Source organism: Schistocerca piceifrons, chromosome 3, assembly GCF_021461385.2.
Source record: "Schistocerca piceifrons isolate TAMUIC-IGC-003096 chromosome 3, iqSchPice1.1, whole genome shotgun sequence".
NCBI lineage: Eukaryota > Metazoa > Arthropoda > Insecta > Orthoptera > Acrididae > Schistocerca > Schistocerca piceifrons.
The window spans coordinates 697,010,720-697,029,506 of record NC_060140.1 but is presented as its reverse complement, the minus strand read 5'-3'; the positions used below and the strand labels follow the sequence as shown (position 1 = coordinate 697,029,506).

Sequence of the window (18,787 nt, the reverse complement as noted above, 5' to 3'; positions counted from 1 at the left end):
GAGCCTCTGGTTTAGACCTTCCATTCTGCTCCAAACCAGAGGACCGCGATCAACCCTGGGTACGATGCTACAAATAGACAGCTTAACGTGCACCCCGCATGCGTTGCCAGTTGCCTTCACCAAATCAGCCAGCCGCTGAAAGGAGCCGACCATGGCCTCAGAACCCAAGCAGCAGGTGTCATTTGTGCATACATGTGCCACTACATGCAGGCACTTGCAACCAGTGCGCTCGATAGTCACCAGCAGGGTTCCTCCACATCACAGATGAGATCTCCCGATGAACATACCGAATGCACACTGGAATTCTTTCTCGCCTTCCCTGCTATATCCCTGAGGGGCTCCATCACCCGCCTAACATTGGAGCTCCCAATGACTAGCATACCCGCCCTCTGTACTTGTCCGGACTGGGCAGGAAAATCGACTGTTGGCCCAACTGGAGAGGCATCCTATGCTGGCTGAGAGTTATGATCAACACTGGGAAGCACCTTGTACCTGTTGCTATGATGTAAGGAGCCAGCCGCATGGCCTGCTCCCTCTTTCGCCTTCCACCCAATGACACATGAACCCACCACTGTCTGCCACCCACTCTGGAGTGAGGACGGACCGGTCAGATGTTGCGTATCGGAAGCCGAAGTGATGTCTAGGCCACCAGGGGATTCCAGAGACACCAAAGGTGTTGCAGGTCTCATTGCTGGTGCCCTGACATCACAACTTCGAGCATTAGCTAGAAGCTTGTCGACAGTAGCTAACGCAGCTTCCAGCTGTTTATGGACAGCAGCCAACTCTCCTTGTGTCCGCTCGCAACAAGCACAGTCCCTAGCCGTATCGTACTGTGTATAAAATAGATATAAGGTCTCATATGGCTCTACTTAGTTTGAAAATGTACCAAAGGAGAATTAAGAAACACTAAAAGTTGGTGTACAGATTTCTCACTGAACTCTGAGACCGCAACCTATTAAACAGAAATAAATTTCTCTGCACGGAAAATCTACAATAGGAAGCCACCCTACACAAGGGTATTCACAAGACTTACGCAAAAAACAAAAACTACAATTAATTTTCTAACCACTAGTCTACACAGTAAAATGCACACATACAGTTCACTTCTTTGCAGAAGCACATGAACAAGAAACAAAGAGTAAATTAATTTACAGTCTATCACACAAGTGCTTCAGCTGTGCATCCTCTCGGCTCAGTGGCTGCCGCTACACTAAATAATTAGTAAACTGCAATATCTGTATAATATTTTTTATCTCTTTTTGTCACTGCTAACCCTAAAACTCATTTGGAACTTGTTTTAATTAATTTTGTGTCAGAAATTCTGTTTTACACTGGATTGTTTTTCACCATTAGAGAACAGTGGAACCTACAACAATGTCTGCTTCATATTTCTCATATTTTCATCATCTTAAATATATGATAAATATATCGAAAACAAAGATGCTGTAACTTACCAAATGAAAGTGTTGGTATGTTGATAGAGACAATAAACACACAAACGCACACAAATTTCAAGCTTTTGCAACCCAAGGTTCCTTCATCAGGAAAGAGAGGAGGAGAGGGAAAGAGGAAAGGATGTGGGTTTTAAGGGAGAGGGTAAGGAGTCATTCCAATTCCGGGAGCGGAAAGACTTATCTTAGCGGGAAAAAAGGACAGGTATACACGCGCGCGCGCACGCGCGCGCGCACACACACACACACACACACACACACACACACACACACACACACACACACACACACACAGAGACACAGACATATGTAAATGCAAAGAGGTTGGGCAGAGATGTCAGTCGAGGTGGAAGTACAGAGGCAATGATGTTGTTGAATGACAGGTGAGGTACAGGCGGCGGCAACTAGAATTTAGCGGAGGTTGAGGCCTGATGGGTAACGGGAAGAGAGAATATATTGAAGAGCAAGTTCCCATCTCCGGAATTCTGATAGGCTGGTGTCAGTGGGAAGTATCCAGATAACCCGGACGGTGTAACACTGCGCCAAGATGTGCTGGCCATGCACCAAGACATGTTTAGCCACAGGGTGATCCTCATTACCAACAAACACTGTCTGCCTGTGTCCGTTCATGCGAATGGACAGTTTGTTGCTAGTCATTCCCACATAGAAGGCTTCACAGTGTAGGCATGTCAGTTGGTAAGTCACGTGGGTGCTTTCACATGTGGCTCTGCCTTTGTTTTTAGATATATTTTTCCCATGTGGAATGTTTCCCTCTATTATATAAATATATGATAAGTTTGAAATATTACCATTCTTATGTTATTTTGGGCACTATCATAGACATGTGAAATTTGTTTCTTGTGTTTGTTAGTGTATTTATTGTTATTTAATGTAATATTTAGCATAACTTTGCTTCTTGTATATGTATCACTCACCCTTCCTCAGTGGAACACAATTTCGCATTAATTCAGTATATATTCTGTGATTGATATTTTACTTACATTTTATCTTTTACTGTGATGCAAGTTACAAAGTACCCAGTCACTTTAATATGGCTACCTCTCAGAAGCCTGAATAACCACCTTTTACAATGCAGACCACTGAGAAACATGAAGGAAGACTGTCAATGAGGTTCTGGATGATACAAGCAGGGATGTAGAGCTAAGCCAGCACCATTGCTGTGGCCAGAAGCACTAGTTTCCTTGGTTGAGGATCCATGGTGCAAACAGCTCAGTCAAAGTGGTCCCACAGATTCTCGATTTAGTTTATAGCTGAGGAGTTTGGTGGTCAGGGGAGTACGGTAAAGTCATCCTGGTGCTCTTCGAACCATGCACATACACTACGAGCTGTGTGACACATTGCATTGCCTACTGGTGGATGCCATCATGCCGAGGAAAAACAGTGTGTAGGGGTTGGCATGGTCCTCAAGGATGGATGCATAGTTGTGCCTTTCAGAATGACAAGATCGCCTTGGGAATGCCCTCTGGCCTACACCCTTCCATTGATTGTTGCAGGGTGTTTGCTTTCAGATGTTTCATGCCACAGCGATTTGTCCGATGGAGCATAAAACATGATTCATCTGAAAAGGTCACCTGTTACTACTCAGTGGATTTCCAGTTGTGGTATTGGTGTGCAAATTCCAGCCTATGATGCTGATGAACAGCAGTCAGCATGGGTGCATGAACCAGGTGTCTGCTGTGGAGGCCCAAGTACAGAAACTTTCACTGAACAATTAGTAATGAGGCAGTGTTAGTTGCCCCGGGGGCTCATTTGGGCAGTCAGTTGCTCAACAGTTGCACGTCTATTCGTCTGCACACATCTCCGCAGCTGCCGTTCACCCTTGTAATCTATGGCCCATGGAGCACCACAGTTGAGTGAGTGCCAGTTTTGGATAGTGCCATTTTCCCATCCACAGTATGCTTTAATCATGGCGGCATGCAAAGGTTTTACAATCTTAGGAATTTTGGAAATGCTTCCACCTGTGGTCCGAAAGCCAATGATCATGCCCTTTTGGATGTCAAGTAAATTGCTCCATTTTAGCATTATAACACTGACTGTACTGTTTTCCATGTCCCCCAGACATGCATTATGTACCTTCCTTCGTTATTGCTGTCTGTGGGTGGTTATTGCACATAGGCAGTGATCACATTAATATGACTGGACCATGTATTTGAACTTTGTATGATTTGACATGTTCCATATACCTGAATGTATGGAACAGAACATAAATGAATAAATAAATATGTATCCTGGAAGTAGTTCATCCCCATGGCCAAAGACTTTATCAGAATTCTAGCAGTAGCTAGGGTATAATCACAATCAGTGGATTAATGGACAGTGAAATTGACACCACCAAAGAATGATGGGTCATCTCAGACATGAAAATGATTTAACTGAAGTAAATAATGTAATTACAGAGTAAGACTTGAGTATCTTTTATGAAATGGAATCCACTTTTTCAGTTATTAAATGTGCTTTTGTGCCTTCCTCACATAACCTTCAATACATTTTTTATATATCACTAAATAATGCTCAGGTGACATGACGTCTCAAATATTCTTGCACAGTGGAAGTAGTGAAATGTTTTGTTTTTTTCTGTAATTTATGTTGCAGTTCACTTTTGGTTGTATATGAGGGATGTGAGTGGGAACCAGAACCAGAACATGACAGTTACCTTGAGCTGCCCAGCAATTGTGATGAAGTTACACAAGGCTCATCATCAGACTGTTGCAGCATGGATGCTGATATGCCCCTTTCCCTGTCGGAAGCCAGTTCTTCATCGTGTGAACCATCAGCACCTTTGCCAGTTCAGAGTTTTGGGGCAGCAGCAGCGCGTGGAGCTTCATCAGGATTTGTGCCAATTTCAGAAGACACGGTAAGTCCTCTTTCATTGTGTTCTCAGTGATACTGAAAATATTATGGAGCTATTGAAATGTTTTTGTAGAAGCTCATCACTATTGTCACTGTATATACAATCTGGGCCATTTAATATATGGACACTCAAATGTTATATCTGTAATGCGTTTATGACATGAATATGCTTTTACTGTACAATTTTTCATTCTATCCTCTGGCTCTTGCCTTGTCTCTGTGGAAGTTTTGTTACATTAGTAGTAAAAAGATTTTTTTTTTTTAATATCGAAGCATTTATCATTATTTTCTGTGAAGTTTGATACAATACTGAGACTCCAGGCATAGAAAAGACATAAATAAATCAGCAGATTTAGGATCTGTCAGATCTGTATAGAATATTAATATTTCATCTCTGTCATGTTGACTTTTTATGTTAAGGTTTCAAAGTGTGTTCAAGCTCCTCTCCCTACTGTTGACATTTCAGTAATAACATCATAAATTGATAAGATTGGACTCTGCAGTAGCTTTGTTCTAATGAAGATAAAAATAAACAGCTGCTATGTTGAAATTGTATTTATTTCACACTAGTTTTCAGTGGTGTTTCTTATTATAATGTGTAGCTTGAAGCATATATAAATTATTGGTTAGAGCATTAGGCATTAACTTTTATTTAAAAATTGATTCAATGCATAGAACACATTTATGATTATATTGTGTACTACATAATTGTATTAAAACAATAGCAGTGCTTTTATATGTGAACGTTCTTAATTTTATGACTCGTTTTCAGCTTGCAAAATGTATGAACACAGATACTGTAAATGAAATAATCACTGACATTCATGTACATTTCTCAGAACTGTTTTGAAATAAATATAATTGTAACATAGCGGCTAGTGAATAATTATGTTGTTGTTGTTGTGGTCTTCAGTCCTGAGACTGGTTTGATGCAGTTCTCCATGCTACCCTATCCTGTGCAAGTTTCTTCATCTCCCAGTACGTACTGCAGCCTACATCCCTCTGAATCTGCTTAGTGTATTGCTCTCTTGGTCTCCCTCTACGATTTTTACCCTCCACACTGCCCTCCAATACTAAATTAGTGGTCCTTTGATGCCTCAGAACATGTCCTAGCAACCGATCCCTTCTTCTAGTCAAGTTGTGCCACAAACTCCTCTTCTCCTCAGTCCTATACCTCCTCATTAGTTATGTGATCTACCCATCTAATCTTCAGCATTCTTCTGTAGCACCACATTTCGAAAGCTTCTATTCTCTTCTTGTCCAAACTAGTTATCGTCCATGTTTCACTTCCGTACATGGCTACACTCCATACAAATACTTTCAGAAATGACTTCCTGACACTTAAATCTATACTCGATGTTAACAAATTTCTCTTCTTCAGAAACGCTTTCCTTGTCATTGCCAGTCTACATTTTATATCCTCTCTACTTCGACCATCATCAGTTATTTTGCTCCCCAAATAGCAAAACTCCTTTACTACTTTACGTGTCTCATTTCCTAATCTAATTCCCTCAGCATCACCCGACTTAATTTGACTACATTCCGTTATCCTCGTTTTGCTTTTGTTGATGTTCATCTTATATCCTCCTTTCAAGACAATGTCCATTCCGTTCAACTGCTCTTCCAAGTCCTTTGCTGTCATCGGCGAACCTCAAAGTTTTTATTTCTTCTCCATGGATTTTAATACCTACTCCGAATTTTTCTTTTGTTTCCTTTACTGCTTGCTCAATATACAGATTGAATAACATTGGGGAGAGGCTACAACCCTGTCTCACTCCCTTCCCAACCACTGCTTCCCTTTCATGTCCCTCGACTCTTATAACTGCCACCTGATTTCTGTACAAATTGTAAATAGCCTTTCACTCCCTGTATTTTACCCCTGCCACCTTCAGAATTTGAAAGAGAGTATTCCAGTTAACATTGTCAAAAGCTTTCTCTAAGTCTACAAGTGCTAGAAACGTAGGTTTGCCTTTTCTTAATCTTTCTTCTAAGATAAGTCGTAAGGTCAGTATTGCCTCATGTGTTCCAACATTTCTACGGAATCCAAACTGATCTTCCCCGATGTCGGCTTCTACCAGTTTTTCCATTCGTCTGTAAAGAATTCGTGTTAGTATTTTGCAGCTGTGACTTATTAAACTGATAGTTCGGTAATTTTCACATCTGTCAACACCTGCTTTCTTTGGGATTGGAATTTTTATATTCTTCTTGAAGTCTGAGGGTACTTCGCCTGTCTCATACATCTTGCTCACCAGATGGTAGAGTTTTGTCAGGACTGGCTCTCCCAAGACCGTCAGTAGTTTTAATGGAATGTTGTCTACTCCCGGGGCCTTGTGTCGGCTCAGGTCTTTCAGTGCTCTGTCAAACTCTTCACGCAGTATCGTATCTCCTATTTCATCTTCATCCACATTCTCTTCCATTTCTATAATATTGTCCTCAAGTACATCGCCCTTGTATAGACCCTCTATATACTCCTTCCATCTTTCTGCTTTCCCTTCTTTGGTTAGAACTGGGTTTCCACCTGAGCTCTTGATATTCATACAAGTGGTTCTCTTTTCTCCAAAGGTCTCTTTAATTTTCCTGTAGGCAGCATCTATCTTACCCCTAGTGAGATAAGCCTCTACATCCTTACATTTGTCCTCTAGCCATGCCTGCTTAGCCGTTTTGCACTTCCTGTCGATCTCATTTTTGAGACGTTTGTATTCCTTTTTGCCTGCTTCATTTACTGAATTTTTATATTTTCTCCTTTCATCGATTAAATTCAATATTTCTTCTGTTACCCAAGGATTTCTACTAGCCCTCGTCTTTTTACCTAATTGACCGTCTGCTGCCTTCACTGCTTCATCCCTCAGAGCTACCCATTCTTCTTCTACTGCACTTCTTTCCCCCACTGCTGCTAATTGTTCCCTTATGCTCTCCCTGAAACTCTGTACAACCTCTGGTTCTTTCAGTTTATCCAGGTCCCATCTCCTTAAATTCCCACCTTTTTGCAGTTTCTTCAGTTTTAATCTGCAGTTCATAATCAATAGATTGTGGTCAGAGTCCACATCTGCCCCTGGAAATGTCTTACAATTAAAAACCTGGTTCCTAAATCTCTGTCTTACCATTATATAATCTATCTGATACCTATTAGTATCTTGGGGATTCTTCCATGTATACAACCTTCTTTTATGATTCTTGAACCAAGTGTTAACTATGATTAAGTTATGCTCTGTGCAGAATTCTACCAGACTGCTTCCTCTTTCATTTCTTAGCCCCAATCCATATTCACCTACTATGTTTCCTTCTCTCCCTTTTCCTACACTCGAATTCCAGTCACCCATGACTATTAAATTTTCGTCTCCCTTCACTATCTGAATAAATTCTTTTATTTCATCATATATTTCATCAATTTCTTCACCATCTGCAGAGCTAGTTGGCATATAAACTTGTACTACAGTAGTAGGCTTGAGCTTCGTGTCTATCTTGGCCACAATAATGCGTTCACTATGCTGTTTGTAGTAGCTTACCCACACGCCTGTTTTTTTATTCATTATTAAACCTACTCCTGCATTACCTCTATTTGATTTTGTATTTATAACCCTGTATTCACCTGACCTAAAGTCTTGTTCCTCCTGCCACCGAACTTCACTAATTCCCACTATATCTAACTTTAACCTATCCATTTCCCTTTTTAAATTTTCTAACCTACCTGCTCGATTAAGGGATCTGACATTCCACGCTCCAATCCGTAGAACGCCAGTTTTCTTTCTCGTGATAACAATGTCCTCTTGAGTAGTCCCCACCCGGAGATCAGAATGGGGGACTATTTTACCTCCGGAATATTTTACCCAAGAGGACGCCATCATCATTTAACCATACAGTGAAGCTGCATGCCCTCGGGAAATATTATGGCTGTTGTTTCCCCTTGCTTTCAGCCGTTCGCACTACCAGAACAGCAAGGCTGTTTTGGTTATTGTTACAAGGCCAGATCAGTCAATCATCCAGACTGTTGCCCCTGCAACTACTGAAAAGGCTGCTGCCCCTCTTCAGGAACCACACGTTTGTCTGGCCTCTCAAAAGATACCCCTCCGTTGTGGTTGCACCTACGGTACGGCCATCTGTATCGCTGAGGCACACAAGCCTCCCCACCAACAGCAAGGTCCATGGTTCATTGGGGTGGGGGGGGGGGGGGGGGCTCACGGTATAACTTCACTTAATGTCATCACAACATCTCAGTACTTGATAATGAATACTGGAATCAGTTGACTCTGCATGGCCTTGGTCTGCAGTCAGTTACACTCCATTGTATACCAGACAGCTTCTATTAGATTCCTTTGAAGATATAGAAATTAAACTTGTCAGACCTACAGAACATCATATTGACTCAAAACTTAATTGGGAGGAATATGATAACCAGGATTGTGAAAAGATTTCTTTGAGGTCTCATATCTGATGTGGAGACTGATAAGTATGGTTAGTAAAATTTTAAAAAAATAAATAAAATAATAAAATAAAATTTTTTAACATATAAGGCAAGTTCTGTGGAACACTGCCATCCTTTTACCTGACTCAGAATACTAACAGATCTGAATGTGTATATTTAAGTGTGTGTTCTCGATGTCAAAAGCAACATCACAGAATTCACTAAGCAGAGTTTGACACCCCAAGGCAAAGGCTGTCAAGAACTGGAATTCAACAAAGTGCATTCCTTCAGATGTTTTACACACCATCTTTTTCTGTTCATTCAACACCATTTTAAATTTTAAAAATAAAATGATGTAACTGGATGTCAGAAACCCCTCTTGCAATAGAAACAATATCCATGAAATGCAAAATATTGACTTTTGATTCAAGATTGAAATATTATTCACAGAACGGCTTCTCCTTTTTGAACTGAATTGAAAATACTCTGTAATTCGTTGGTGGTATGCCTTCGCAAAAAGACGAGAAATAATCTTAACATGTACTTTCCTTTTCCTTGTAAATTGAACTGCCACCAATATATTGTTATTCATCAAGTACACAATTGGAACTAAGATCTAATCATCTAGACAGTGGCCAGTCCTTAATGTTACAATGAGCAGGAGATAAAAAAGGGACATTATAAGATAACTACAAACTAAGATTAGATGGTAGGTAAATAAGATTCCTTGTAAAATGTTATTAATAATCTCACCAAAGTAAAAATAATTACCTTCCCTTTTCGATAGAATCACAGAATAAAGAAAGAGAGATTTGTTTTATGTATTCATCAGTGTAATGATCAGTATTTCATTTATAAATATTTGTAATTCTTCTTACAGGTGTTTCCTGATGAGAGTGGTGCACACATGCAACAGAACTCAAAAGTCGATGTCCGTGTAATTGACTTTGCACACACAACTTTTGGTCGAAGACAAGGCTCTACAGTTCATCAGGGACCAGATTGTGGTTTCTTGACTGGCTTGGATAGCCTGCGCCGTCTCTTGTTGGAAATCCTAGCTGAAGGCTAAACTATTGATGTAAAAGAATTAAGTTCACACAGATCTGGATATACACCATATAACAATAAAAAATTGGGTAGTCTGCTTCCCTCCCTGAATTTGTTTTTGCATATACTTCTGAGTAACATGAAAAGTGCATCAAAGTTTCATTGTGATTAATCATAATTCTGCTCTTTGAAATTAGCTTGATTGGCACTAATATCCAGCTCAAACAAGATTACACGAATCATTTTTGTTTGTTCAGAGCAAAATTCCGTATGCTTCTATTTCAAAATATTGACTCTGTTAAGTTTCAGTTCCTTTCTGTGTTACAGTTTCATTAACTGAGCACTTTCAATAAGATGTTGAAAGAGCCCAGAAGTTTTTGCATCAAAATGATGACTTACACAAAGGCATTCTTAGCCATTGTGAAGACTGCACTTCAAGTACTGTCATATAAAAATTAATGCAATAAAATGTAGGTTGTGTTTGTAACTTTTCATGCATTGTGTGGTGAATGACTTTTAATGTCCAGTGTCAGTAAAATCAACTTAGGATTGCCTGTTAACTTCAGCTAAAACTGTATTGTGTTGTTTATCTGATTTACAGTAGTGTCACTTTCTGTTCATTTGAATCTCGTTTTAAATTTGTACTTTACCTCATGCAGTTACGTGTTGTTTCGCTGCAGTTATATGTTGTTTCAGCTGTTGTCTGAACTTATCATAAAAACATTCCTTTTATAGAATGGTGGACACATTGGTGAAGTTTAAAGTGTTTGACAATTTCAGTGAACACATCCAGAATGAACTTTGTGTTCAGTACTAAGATTGTAGTGAAGGAAGTTTGGCAGCATTTTAGCAATCAAGTGGTTGCAGGATTGAAAGTGCTTGCAGTGGCTTCTCTTCAGTGTTTATTCAAGTTTATCATTAGCACAAGTGATCTTGTCAAGTATGAAATGGAGCAGCATGAGATATACTGCCAAGAAATTTTAAATTTCATCTGAAACTGTTTCTTTAACTGGACTACATGTGACTTTGAAGAGTAGCCGTTCCTTCTTCTTCTCCTCCCCCCCCCCCCCCCCCCCCCCTCAATTTTAGCTCGACGCAGAGTGCTTTCGTGATGAAACAATTTCTGTGTGTTTTGTGTGCTACGGAAAGTACTCTTCCTTCTCTGATAAGAAAAACTGAGAAATCTGAAGAGAAATGAGAGCGTCTGTGTCTTCCATTGCACTAATTGAGTAGGTATAAGGACTTCCTGTGTCTTGTACAAATGCTATACGAATATTAATTTTGAGGTTTTGACATTTTCACAAATAAATGATCATGTTCATTTCTCATTGTGGTAGGAATGTTATTTTGTTTAAGTTTCTTATAGTCTATTAGTAACAGGTTAAACTCATTTTATGCTTTATACTGAGGTACTTAACATGACAAAAGAAAGAAAATTTTATTACATTGTGCAGGTAAATTGCTTCAAATAGTAAACATTCATTCAGATAAGAAAGACATCACATTAAATGGGCTCAAAACAGCACATCCAAAACGTTATTGGAAATATCATTGGGCATATTATTACATGTCCTACAGAATATAGTCCTTGGCAAAACTGTGTAGCCTACTTTTCTGTAGTATGAAAAGAAGTTTCTTTTGTTCATGTATCAGGGCAATAGGGAGAAATTACCATTGACTTCAGTACAGTATTTGTGGTTCATGCCTTTTGGTAGTAATGATATAAAAATATATAGTATAGATGCAGTTTTCATCCTGTACTTGTTTACAAAAAAAAAACATTAAATATATCACAGTTATCTCTTACAAGGTATGCCATTGTGACATATATATAGTTTATTAGCATTAGCATTGGGTTGACATCAGACAAGACTCTGCAACTGGCATGTCTAAGAGCTTCATAACTGTTATGACCACAGACTGCTCCTGTAAATTCATACTTCAGGAATTTTCTATGGATATTTCTCTCTTCTGTGTCCTGTTAGATCAAGGTAGACATTCCTTTTAGTGTGCTGTTTTTGTGCTTAGAACACGAGAGCGTATAAAGAGTAGATTTAGCTGATTAGAAGCTGTACATAATACTATCAGTTAAAGAGCAACCACTTAAAAAAGTCAAGGTGTTGTCTCTCAGATGTGAATTATTGATGTTTATTTATGATTAGGGATATTTTATGTATCAAAAACAAAATGTGCTTCATTTCTGAAATGATGTGATTATAATTGAAAACAAACAAATTAATAATTGCTGGCTATATGTGCTAAGTAATTTAATGTTTACTATTTCATCTTCCTTTACTTTTCCCCCTTTGTGACATCGGAAATGTCCAGTCTGTTTTTGTTACTGTCAGCCAGTCAATTTTAAGTTCCTGTCTTGCAGTTTCTTGCCCTATTATCACATCTAATGTACAAATCATTGTTCTTGTGCTTGAATTAATTTCTTTAATACTACATCAGCAATTGACATTTGGATGTTATTGAATGTTATACACAAATAAGATAAACTAGACTGTAGCACTGGAAATTTCTGCTGAACTTTTATTTGTCTTGTATTCTAAAAAGATGTATGTGCTAAATTTTACTTAAGTTCAGGAATTGTTCCTAGTTATGTGTGTTGGAAGTATACTATATGTATAATGTTTCTTAATACCACTTAGTGTTTTGAACATCTCTTTTGTGATCTGAGAACACTTCCTTCATGAATTTGCATTTATTGTTTGTAGTTATGATTTTGAAATTCTAAAGAGGTTGTATAGATTGGTTACTAGATTATGTATATACAAATAGTTAACCAGCTGGATCTGGAATTGCTATTTTTTCAGAAGGAGCCTTGTTGTGAATTATTATTTTTTTTTAAATCTCGACACATTTTTGTGTACTGTATTTACTAAGTATCTTGTGTTGCTTAAAATTGTAATGGTCCTCCTACTTGTTTCACTTTAATCTGACATACTTAATTCCCATATTGGGACCACATTTGATTGTAAAACTGTTTGTGTGCTCATCGCTGAAATAATGATAATATTAAATAATGTCTTTGTGATACATGTACTGCATTTTGTAACTGTCTGTCGTCTACAAATATTTGTTTTATACCTCTTCCCCATTGTTCCTACAGTAACTCTGTCTCAGTGAATAAGATAAATTATGCTGCATTAGCAATGGCTTTAAGAGACTTTAAGTTTCTCACAGAAGTACTGACTAGTGGTAGTATACACATCTTTTTCATTATTGTACTATTATAAAAACTTATCCTTTATAATGCTGTATATATGATGTAATGGGCATTAACCAGTGATAATGCATTGGTCATGCTGTGAGAAATGTTTGCTGACTGTAACCTGTTTATGGGCACCATTCTTTGTAAAAACAGGGTAAAAGAAAGAGCCACAGCTTCTTCCCATTTCCCACCTATGAAACAGAAGTCACTAATCGTTTTCTTCCTCTGCAACAGAGTATAGACAGAGATATAATGTTATTCAATTTCTCAAATGACCAGTGTTTAACTTCAAAATTGCATTACCACACTAAATTTTTAATGCTGCTGTTATCAGAACATGAATCCTTAATATATTTTTAGAAACAGGATATTAAATTTGTCTGTGTTAGCATTCCATAAAAAAAACTTGATTAGTGGTAGTTAAGTAATTTAGTATCCCATATTGGTTTGTTTTCTCTCTTTTAAAACTTTTGATATGTTTTGGTGGAAAAAGCTGCATGTTATCCAATCTTCTGAACCAGAGGAATTTAAGTAAATATATCTAGTGCTGTGATATTTTACTGCTACATCAAATCAGTGATAAACAACTGAGCACATTTGTAATGGTCACTTGTCATGATTTTTACCCTGGGCAATAATTTACACTTTTCTTATTTTTAAATTTGCTGATTGTTAGAGTAAATCAACTGTAATAGTTGAGTAAAATATTTTCAAGACCAAATAATACAAAAGTGTTAGTTGCAGATTCAAACAAATTTGATGTGATAGCTGTTTTTCTTCAAGGAACAGATAACAAATCATGTTGATATCCCAGAAACATGAACATTGTTATGAAGGTCCTTATTTCTCTTTGTCCAGATATGCTTTTTGAAACTTTTAATATATGATTTCAATCATTTATTGTTACATGTGTACACATTATACATGCTTCTGATGCACTGCTTGTCAGATCTATAATTCTAGAATTTAGCTAATTATGTCATTACATTCTCAAATTGAAACATGAAAGAATATGATCACTATTGCAGGCCACTGTCCAATATAATGGACATTATTCGAAAATAAAGCATTATATAAAAAATTGTGAGCCTAAAAATGTGTGTTACAGTTTCAAACTATGTGACAGTTGTTATGGTATAATATAATAAGCCTACATAAAGTTTCTTTTTCAAAGACTCAAATCTGGAGCAGTGGCTGTTTCTTTTTCTTCTTCTTTTTATCTGTGCCCAAACTGTATTTGTGGTCACATATCTTGCCGCCCAATTGCAGTTCTTTGCATTTCATCACTTTGTTCATGTTGTGCAATGCAAAGAGGATTGACTGCATTTGGAAGGCCTGTGTGCTTGTACCTGCCTACTTTAAGGTAAATTATTGTACATATAATTTAATTTGTGTATTACAGTCCTGTGTCTGTCCTGTGGAATGAATTAAAAGCAATACAATATTTTTCAAAGGTTTCTGATTGTCTTACAAAAGTTAATAAATGAAAACAAAAGTACCTCTTAACCTTTTCTAACTACTTGGTGGAGTGACGTTAGTAAAGGCTCACATATGAAGAGAAGGGCAGATAGGTTGACATTTGAAGCAATGGAATGGTGGAAGGAAGAGTATGTGTAATAACATAACAACTTAAAGAGCTTATATATTACCTCATAGGGGTATTGCATTCAGTCTGTAAAAGCTTAAATTCTACTAAACATTATTCAGTCAGACCAAGAAGACAGCCGGCCATGGTGGCTGAGCGGTTCTAAGTGCTTCAGTCTGGAACCGCGCGACCACTACGGTCACAGGTTCGAATCCTGCCTCTGGCATGGATGTGTGTGATGTCCTTAGGTTAGTTAGGTTAAAGTAGTTCTAAGTTCTAGGGGACTTATGGCCTCAGATGTTAAGTTCCATAGTGCTCAGAGTCATTTTGAACCAAGAAGACAGTTTATAAAAAGCATATCTTTCACACCCAGGGTTTTGAACCACATATAGTGACATGGACGCCTGTTTTAATGAAAACTGTCATCATGCACATTCATCTTTATCATTGAATTTGATGGGTACGTTAATAGGTCAGGAAATTTAAAGCTTCAAAATCCAAACTTGGATAAATAAGCCCACTTTTTTTACTTTCAAAATTCACTTGCATTTTTGTATTTTTATTTTTAGGACAATGCACTTTACCCATATTTATCCAGTGAAGCAGATTTTCTCCATGACGTAAAATTAAGGAAGCTCTGAAACCTCTTGTTTGTTTTTCTTTTTTGTGGTTGCATAAAATATTCATAACACTCAAAATATTCTTAAGACAGATTTCTTTAGACACAGGAACTGGTGGAAATTACAGGATGGCAGACAAGAGAAAGATGTGGGTATTTCAACACTATGCACATCACATTTTACCTCTCAATTTTCCCATTACCAAAGCTAAAACAGGTGCATCATCTTTCTGAAACTTATTTTGCAATTCACACCTGTTCTTATATATTTTTATCATACACTCGTTTCAAAATACTTGCTTTGTAGTAGTAATTCTTAACACTATACACAAGGTATTCATTGACCAAAATCCTTTGTATGAATGAAATAAACTTCATGCATATCTTGTCTTTACAAAGAATTCGACACATAAAAATCAGATGGATTCATTGTAAAATGGTCTAATCATTACTAACAAATCTATTTCCGTATTAATTTTTGGTCTACATTCAACACATGTAATACCCATCTTGTGCAGATCTTTCGTGTTGTTAATTCTTTATGTACAATTGAAATGTATTAGGTTGGCTTGGACTGCATGGTGGTTTGTTATACTTCACCTCATGCACCAAACTCGTAAATAGATTGCCAACTGAACACTCCTTTTACATACGATGGACGTTGCTTACTGGATGTTCAGTCACCATTAAGTATTATTAATCAGGGCCCAGTTCTCATTCGCATTCACTCCACCACATAAATAAGATGTGACATGCAAATCACTTTCTTATATTATCTTCAAAATTACACCTCAATACATGATAAATGAGGACAGCTACCAACTCGTATACTGCCTCTCTGTACTATGTACATAAGATCTGATATTCAACATGATAATAAACAATTATGATACATTTATTATCTTTGACATTTAGCTTCCTTAGATTTCATGGACCTTTTTTTTCCAACCCGCCTGCTCCTTCGAACTCCAATCTGCACCTCAGGAGATAGGGTCATGTGACTGCTACCCATTTCCATGCAGTCATTGGATCATTGGTTCTGGTGTCAGCACCTACGATTTAAAACATCTCCCGACAGTGGGCTGCTCACCACTTATCGACTACTCCTGTCACGAACATCTTTTCTCTGACATACGTATTTAAGGATGTGATACTACTCATTCAAGGAGTGGGATGTATCACTACACACCACTAAGAGAAAAGATGTCGTGAATACACATTCAGCTTTAATTATTATAGAAGTGTTAGTAAATAGACTTGATGGCTTCGGTATCACTAAGTTTTTCTTGAAATTCAATATTGCAGTAACTATTTCTTTGTGTTTTTGTTTTACCATTAACGCATATTTCATTATACCTTATCACGAAAATCTCTTTATTCCTTGGAGAAGGTAAATATTATCTATAATTCTAGGATCAAAGTCAGAGCACTCTGAGATTACATTGTGTTGTCAGAAATGGGTAACTTACTTAACTTTAATAATTTCATTTAATCAGTCTGGTGGAAATGCTCCCTTATCCAGAGTCCCTACCCTTGTTGAAATAATAGTACTCATAAATATTTCTCAACACTGCCCTTTGAGGGATTAAATACTCTTCCCCCTAACTTTGTACCCCTGCTATCATGATGTACCTCTCTTTCCATAAAATGGTTGGAGCCCTCCCTTCCTTGGGTCCACCCGAACCTCATATAAATTCCCTTCTCTGGGGTAACTTACCCATAAACTTCCATAAATTGCATCACATAGCTTCTTTACTATTATTTTGAGCAGTCCAATATTTCTCCCTTCTGTTTTTTCTTTTTTCTATCTCTGCATTCCCCACCAGACTTCTGATTTTCTCCAGACAGTTCTCCAGCCTGACTCTTCTTCCTATTGCTACTGTCCTCCAAAACCCTTTTCCTTCTGCACGTTACTTTGTCGCTCTTATCCTCGGGTTATTCTGACACCTGGCCCCTTCATTCCTACCCTCTAAAAAGTGACAAGACTAACTCGTAAAAAAAAAAAAAAAAAAAAAAAAAAAAAAAACATTTTTACTCCTATAATGTTTCCCCACACCTGCTTGAGATCATGTGCATGATTGTAAACGACTTGCTTGTACGTGCTTGTGCATGTGTGTGTGTGTGTGTGTGTGTGTGTGTGTGTGTGTGTGTGTGTGTCTAAATTTCTCTTGAAAATCCATCCATGAAGTAAATTCTTCTGAGTGAGCATTCCTCCATCCAGCAGCATCCCCTACTACATAACTTAGTGCAAAATCTACTTTCCAAGAATCCTCCCATTTTTGAAGCAAAGATTTCGAAAAACTCATAAGAAGTATGTTGGGTGTACATCTGTCAGATTTAAACTTTGGGAAATGCTTATATAGGTTCATGCTACTGCATAATTGTAGTTCTTCTAATAAAGTATCTATAGATTTCCCTCTATGCTGACTTTTCTGTGATTTCTTTTATCATTTTAGCTAACTCATCCCACAATTGTTTAAATTTGGTATTTGGATGAGTTACTTCATCACAGGAAAGCTGGACACTATTTAAAGTTTGTGCACTTTCTTGAAATTTTTGATCTACTAAGGCCTGTACTTTTTCCTCCAAACATGTAAAGATATCATGAGAAGAAATGGAATCTTCATTCTTGTTCCTTTGCTCTAAAATTTCAATACAATTCTGCGCATCCGAAATCTGATCTTGTACAAGTTTACACTCATTTACTGCAAGTTCTCATAAACTATCTACATCAGTATGAATTTCCCCAATATGTTCTTGAATTTCATTATGTACAAGGTCACATTGTTGAAGCATTTCAGTATGAATTTTGTTTTTAAAAACATTTAATTTATGATCTAATGTATCTGCTAAATACTCCCTCAAGTTTTTTATCAAACTGAGCAATTCTGTCATTATTACTGTTAAGGACCTCGTCTGTGGATGACTGTACTTTATTATTAATCTCTCTAAAATTTTTCAAAATCATTTCTAAATTTATTTCTCCTGATGTGGTCATCTTTCTTGTGATGACAGACATTGACAAATATTTTATTTCTCATCTCAACTCACCTATTGTTTATACCAATGTTTTTAATTTTAAAATTAATTGTATTCTATACTTGTCTTGTTTGTCTTGTCTTGTCTTGTTTCACTCGCAACACACACAGCTTTTTGTAGTGATTGCAAGTACAGCTCAGCATTATCTCTATACTGCATTCTGTTGATGGACTGTGTGTCGACTGCTAGTTGCTCACGCCTGCGTGCTGCCAACGTGCTGTGTGCAGCCTGCACTCTGTAGACAACTGCATGCTGCCAACAAACTGCATGTTGGCTGCAGTGTGCTGATAACTGCGTGTGCGTTGCAGTCTTTTGACGACTGCTTGTAGATTGCGCACTGTCATTGGATGAATACTGGTCCATTGCTCCCCAACAGAGTTCTTCCTTTTTCACTTAATTTTATTATTTGTTTCTGATTCAGTTTTATGTCAGTATTTTATTGAAGGTCTTGTTGTTTTATTCCTGTTACCCTTGGCAATGTGTTTCCTCCTTGGCTCTTTCTTACGAAATTTTCTCGAGATTCGGCTTTTTAGTTACACTTTTTCTGTCTTTTAGC

The 18,787-nt window shown here is 37.6% G+C and overlaps 1 protein-coding gene across 4 annotated transcripts in view; it reads left to right on the top strand.

The window, feature by feature from the left end:
• LOC124787779 (inositol hexakisphosphate kinase 2-like) overlaps positions 1-14,445 on the top strand; it is a 98,835-nt gene extending 84,390 nt beyond the window's left edge. For all 4 annotated transcript variants that reach the window (XM_047254675.1, XM_047254677.1, XM_047254676.1 and 1 more), the window contains exons 7-8: positions 4,065-4,326; positions 9,605-14,445. In XM_047254675.1, coding sequence (XP_047110631.1) covers positions 4,065-4,326; positions 9,605-9,793 — 451 coding nt within the window. In that variant the 3' untranslated portion in view covers positions 9,794-14,445. The remainder of the gene's footprint in view (positions 1-4,064; positions 4,327-9,604) is intronic.
• The last annotated feature ends 4,342 nt before the right edge of the window (positions 14,446-18,787 follow it).